The sequence below is a fragment of the Cornus florida genome, unplaced genomic scaffold, assembly GCF_030987335.1.
Source record: "Cornus florida cultivar Cherokee Brave unplaced genomic scaffold, ASM3098733v1 CherokeeBrave_3.0.0_Hap2_Chr08, whole genome shotgun sequence".
In the NCBI taxonomy this organism is placed as follows: Eukaryota; Viridiplantae; Streptophyta; class Magnoliopsida; order Cornales; family Cornaceae; genus Cornus; species Cornus florida.
In genome coordinates this window covers 29,330,681-29,336,104 of record NW_026775578.1, presented here as the reverse complement: position 1 = coordinate 29,336,104, position 5,424 = coordinate 29,330,681, and the positions used below count along the sequence as shown (strand labels likewise).

Below are 5,424 nucleotides of genomic sequence, written 5' to 3'. Positions count from 1 at the left end.
TCGGACACTTATATACATTTTCTAACTATGTCAGCGTGTTTTAAAAATTATGAACTCAAATAATGTGCAAGGTAAAAAACATCTACGTATATACAATGACAACTAATATTAGAGATAATTTATTAAAAATGGTTATTAAAGTTATATATATATATATATATATATATGAATATCTCATAATTACAAAAAAAATATTACTATCACACATAAAATTAGACTAGTAGTTGCAACATAACCACCATATGTACCACACGCTAGGTAATTGAACAATCAAAACGCGGGCAAAAGAGTCAGGACACTATTTATTTTGCTCATTGTCAGATCTAATAGGTAGCTGAACCGAAATACACAACTTTATACTATACCAGCACTACCCATCTCTCTCTCTCTGCTTTCCTCAATTCAGAAGCAGAAACTTCAGGAAACAGTTAGATGCAAACCCAATTCATCTCCCCAAACTCCAAAATTCCTCAGAAATGGTAAACAAATTTCGTTTCGTTTCGTTTCGTTTCGTTTCATATCTTTTTTTCCATAATTTTTTAATCAATGATTATGTTTGGTTTGACACTGCTTTGATATGTAATCATATGGTTCTGTTGTAAATCAAATGCTATTATCATATGTTTTTACGTATAGGGTTTACTAATCATCCAATTCTTACATCATACTGTACTTTCATTTATGTTGTGTGATATTTTCGTACTTGGTGCTCTTTCTTTTTCTTTTCTTTTTTTTCGGAAATTTAACTATTTAGTTGATTTTTGAAGGTGTTGAACTATGATCTGATTTGGGTTATTTAATTTATATGTTTGCTGAAGTTTTGACTTAGTATAGAAGTACTTGAAATATGATTAGACTGATTGTGGTTTTACTTGAACCATGTTTGGAAAACCCATCTCGGAAAATGGAAAATAGTCTTCTTGTTCTCTTGAGTTGGCCATTAATTCTATGATATTTATTTGTGCAATGATCATAAGGGATCAAAAGCTTTTAGCTAAAATGTGTTTGAAAGGTTTAGGTCGATGTGTGTGTGTGTGTGTGTGTTGTGTGTAAGTTGATTGTTCATAGTAAGCCAAAGATAGGGTGTAACAATTATTTGAAAAGATTTTATGTAACCAAATTCTCTTAGGTTGTAAATTAGGTTCATTGGGAGATGGTTGCATTGATGTGCTTCGATGTTAAATTATGAGATAAAGCAACTCCGTTGTATGGGATTCCCGAATTGCATCAAACAAGGGAAACAATCTTGTCATTATGGATTTAGATTTAGTAAGAAGATTGGACTGTTGCCAATGTTAACACTCTAGCAGAACACATGGAAAATGGTATACATATGTTGCGTGCTCGAGGACTCCTAAATACTAACAAAGAGTAACAGTATGTCTGTTTATATTTCCAGAAAAGCCTGGAGTTTATAGGTTGGAAGGAAAAGTCTGTATTAATATGTGCTTGCTTCTTGGACCTATCAAAATACTTTTGAATTATTCTTATAGTCCTATGCCAGGTTTTCTTCGATTTCAGAATTAAGCTGATTTAACTTGTTTATAGATAGCTCTTTTGACATTGTGCGTACCAGATTTGTGTTCTGTATTTGGAGGTCAATGAATCATTTTGACATGTCTTTGAGCTCCATGGTATGAGTACTGTGCTGGATTTACTTCTCAATCTCGAGGAGTTAATCTTGGAGCATTTGGGTTGTCGTTGATATCTCAGCCCAATTTGTCAAGTGTTGGATGATACAACGTTTATGATGCCTTCAATCTTTTACTTCTTTCCTCCTTTTCTAGTGACTTGATTGGATACAATTGTTTTTCTGTCAAATGACTTGTTCTTATAAGAAAACATGCACTAGTATCAGATGACTTTTTAACTTTAAGCGTTTTTCAGACAGCTTCAATTGACCAGACAATTGTTGTTTTCAGAGCAGCTATTGAATATTGATTGAATTCTATTGCATTTTTTCGCTCTTATTTCTGATGAACCTCCTGCCAATACACGGGAATGAGCCATAAACTGTGAGATGATATTCTCTTAGAAACCTTTGTAGCATAAGTCACACATTGCTACATGTTAATATTGGGGTTTATTGGACTGGTTGTGACTTCCCCATTGATATTGCTCCTTATGTTTTTTAAACCCACACATTTCTTTTTCCAATTAGAACAGAGTACGGTTCTTTGTCCATATCGGGCACAACACCTTTCTACTGGCTCCACCCTTTGGTTTAAGTGACTATTGACTGTGTTCCACATCATGTCCTGCCATCATTTTTGAGAAAGTTGTTGTCTTTATAAATTGAAGTGTTATGTTAGGTTTAGTAAATAGCAGAATGCCCCATTCACCATGTTCTTTGTGATATTAATGTTTTGTCATTTTGATCTTTTTGTTCCGGTCATCCTTATCTGCAATTAATGATCATCTAGATGTACATCAGGGTACTGCGTTTCTTGCTGGGCTTGCGATAGCTGCTACTGCTCTTGCCGGTAGGTACGGAATCCAGGCTTGGCAAGCATTCAAGGCACGACCGCCAAAGCCTAGAATTCGTAAATTTTATGAAGGTGGTTTCCAGCCTACCATGACAAAGAGGGAAGCAGCTCTTATCCTTGGCGTTAGGTAACAGTGACTTTCTTACTTTGAAAAAGATTATGTAGTGAAGAGTCACCACACTAGCTCATGTGCACGTAGCAATTAATAATCATGAATTAGAACTTCAGCTCTTTGGAGCATTGCTAGGGTGATAACAATTAGGAACTCAAGTACTACAACTTGTCAATAAGAAAGGTCAACAGAACTTTATTTGCTAGAATAAGGGCCAGTGATATTAGGGATTTGTATAATGTTACGCGCATCAAATGTCGGGACCAGGGGACTTCAGTGACATCAAGATTAATGAAAGATTAAAGAGTTTATCAGCTATATTACAACATAATGATTGTGAAAAACTGGCTTTGTTTGGATACGTAAGAGAGAAAAGAAAAGAAATTATAGTATTAGTTATGAGAGAAAGGAAAAGAAAATAAAGGATAAAAATAATCTCTATTTATGTTTGGATAGATACAAAAGAAAAGAAAAGAAATGATAGTATTATTGTTTAGATATGATAGAGGGGAGAAATGAAGAGAAATGATAACAACCAAATTACTATCATATCCTTTTAAATAGAAGGGATATAAATGGAATAATAATTTTCTCTTTTTAATTGTTAAGGGTACTTTCGAAATTATGAAAATACTACTTAAATACTCTGCTTTCTCTCCCTATCTTCTCATATTTGGAGAGATAGGAAATGAGAGATAAGGAAGGATAGATCCCTCCCTATCCTTTCTTTTCTCTCATTTTAAATCACCCAAACACACTAAAGCCCTATCCTTTCTTTTTTTTTCTTTCCCTATTCCTCCAAATCATCCCATCCAAACGCACTCATAGAGTTTATTAGCATCAAATTCGCTTTGAGGCTTGAGAAGAGCTATATGGCACCATAATAATTGTGGCAAAACTTCTTTATGATATGGTGTTATTTCAGGAGAGAGTGACAACGGAAAGTCTAAGACAGGATCAAGCGTCTCACCAAATCAATTTGGTTTATGTTGGGAAGTTTTTACCATGGTGCCTATTTTTCTTACTAAAATGTTTGCTGTCCACCGTATGGATTTTGTTAATAACTTTTAAGTATGTTGATTTCTCCTTTGACAGAGAGAATGCGACTCCGGACAAGGTCAAGGAAGCTCATAGAAGGGTGATGGTCGCAAACCATCCTGATGCCGGTGGTAGCCATTACCTTGCTTCTAAAATCAATGAAGCTAAAGATGTAATGTTAGGGAAGACGAAGAGCGGAGGATCTGCCTTCTGATACCCTTGAAGATCCCTCGATTTTTGGAAGCACCAGCTTCGTCGAAGCACGGTTAGCTGCTAATCAGGCCATTTCCAAAGTTGTCGTTCCCACCTCATTCAAATGATATGGAAATCAAGCTTGTTTGCAGATTAAGTTGAGGTGATGAGGATGGCAGATCAATGTGTTGAACAATTAGTACAATTTTGATTATGTCTTGTAACACTAATGTTACTCGTATCAAGACATATTGGAGTGAAGGCTGTATTAGTAATTGCCTTGATTAAAATCTACATTTTTTTTTTCTTTTTTTGAAAGTTAATTAAAATCTACATTGTCATCAAACAATTATTTATCTTTTTCTACCAGGGGTTTTTTCTTGCTCCATTTAAAAAAAAAAAAAATCTTGTACATATTTTCTAATAGATTTGGAATTTTTTTTTTTTTAAAGATATTATATATATGTCCAATATACAAATATTTAAAAAATATGCATATTCGATGTATCAAGGTCCGCCCAATAATAGAATTACTAATTTTCTAATAGATTTGGATTTTTTTATTTTCTTTTTTTAAAAAAAAAAGGAATAAGAAGAAAAGTGTTTGATGAAATTTGGAGTCGTCATATGGAAGCCTTCCCAACATAGTCTAATCATCACCAACTTAGAGAAAGAAATTTACTTTTGTTTTACCCCGAAATACCACTCTTTATGTTATACTTTATACAATATATTATACAATTTAACTTTATCTTTTGACTGTAATTAAAATAAAATTAAAACGCCAAATAACCTCACTTTAAAACAATTTAATAAAAATTAAAATATGTACACAAAACATGCTACTTAAACAAAATTACAAGGAAGAACAAATCATATAATTATAGGTTATTAGGGTTAGTATATCCTACCTCAAAAATACATCCAAACATTTGATTATCAAAACTTATCCAAATCGGAAATTTCGAATAGTTGTTAAGTAGGATTTGGTCGAATTGAATAATTTTAATTCTTTCGTTTCGAACTAAATCTTACCCCCCTAACTCTAAGAAAGGTGTCTAAGGTCATCTACTATGTAATAAATCGTGCATGCATAAGTAACTCACCATTAAGATATAATTGACCCCAAGTTTGGGGAACAGAGAATCCTAGTTAGGCATCTGTATCTTAGTAAAAACATTCCCAGTTCCTTCTTGAGACAAAAAAGAACCGGCTTCTCCACTTCGAATTAGATTTGGACAGTCCCTCAATTGAGGGACACTCACATCAGCTGGTCAAGTTCCACAACAATTGATCTACCCTCTTTGGAATATAACAGAGTAAGACCTTGCTAATAGTTAAGGGAGGGTTACCACACGCTTTCCATAAGACAAAACACTCTATTAAAACCTTCCAGGCATTTGGGGTGAGTTGTCCGGGTGTAATGGAGAAAATTTTCCTAATAAAAGGAGGAAAAGTAAATGTAACCCAGCAAGAAAGACACACTTAAAGAGACAAAGTTCACCATTTGGAGCCTCGTAAACTCTTTCATGGGGAACGGGAGCCCGGATATAAATACAAGAAAGAATGGAGTACAAAAATCAGAAATTTATCATA

At 33.9% G+C, this 5,424-nt stretch overlaps 1 protein-coding gene across 2 annotated transcripts; it reads left to right on the top strand.

Moving 5' to 3' along the window:
- The first annotated feature begins 305 nt into the window (after positions 1–305).
- Positions 306–4,177, top strand: LOC132271038 (mitochondrial import inner membrane translocase subunit TIM14-1). 2 transcript variants are annotated; one of them, XR_009469642.1, is made up of 3 exons: positions 306–479; positions 2,424–2,613; positions 3,524–3,831. XR_009469642.1 is itself a non-coding variant. In XM_059772277.1 (3 exons), exons 1-3 carry the CDS (start codon positions 477–479, stop codon positions 3,848–3,850), a joined length of 339 nt encoding a protein of 112 aa, XP_059628260.1. In that variant the 5' UTR covers positions 319–476; the 3' UTR covers positions 3,851–4,177. The 2 variants fall into 2 exon arrangements, 1 of the variants encoding a protein (XP_059628260.1); XM_059772277.1 differs by having other exon boundaries at positions 319–479; positions 2,435–2,613; positions 3,694–4,177.
- Positions 4,178–5,424: the final 1,247 nt, after the last annotated feature.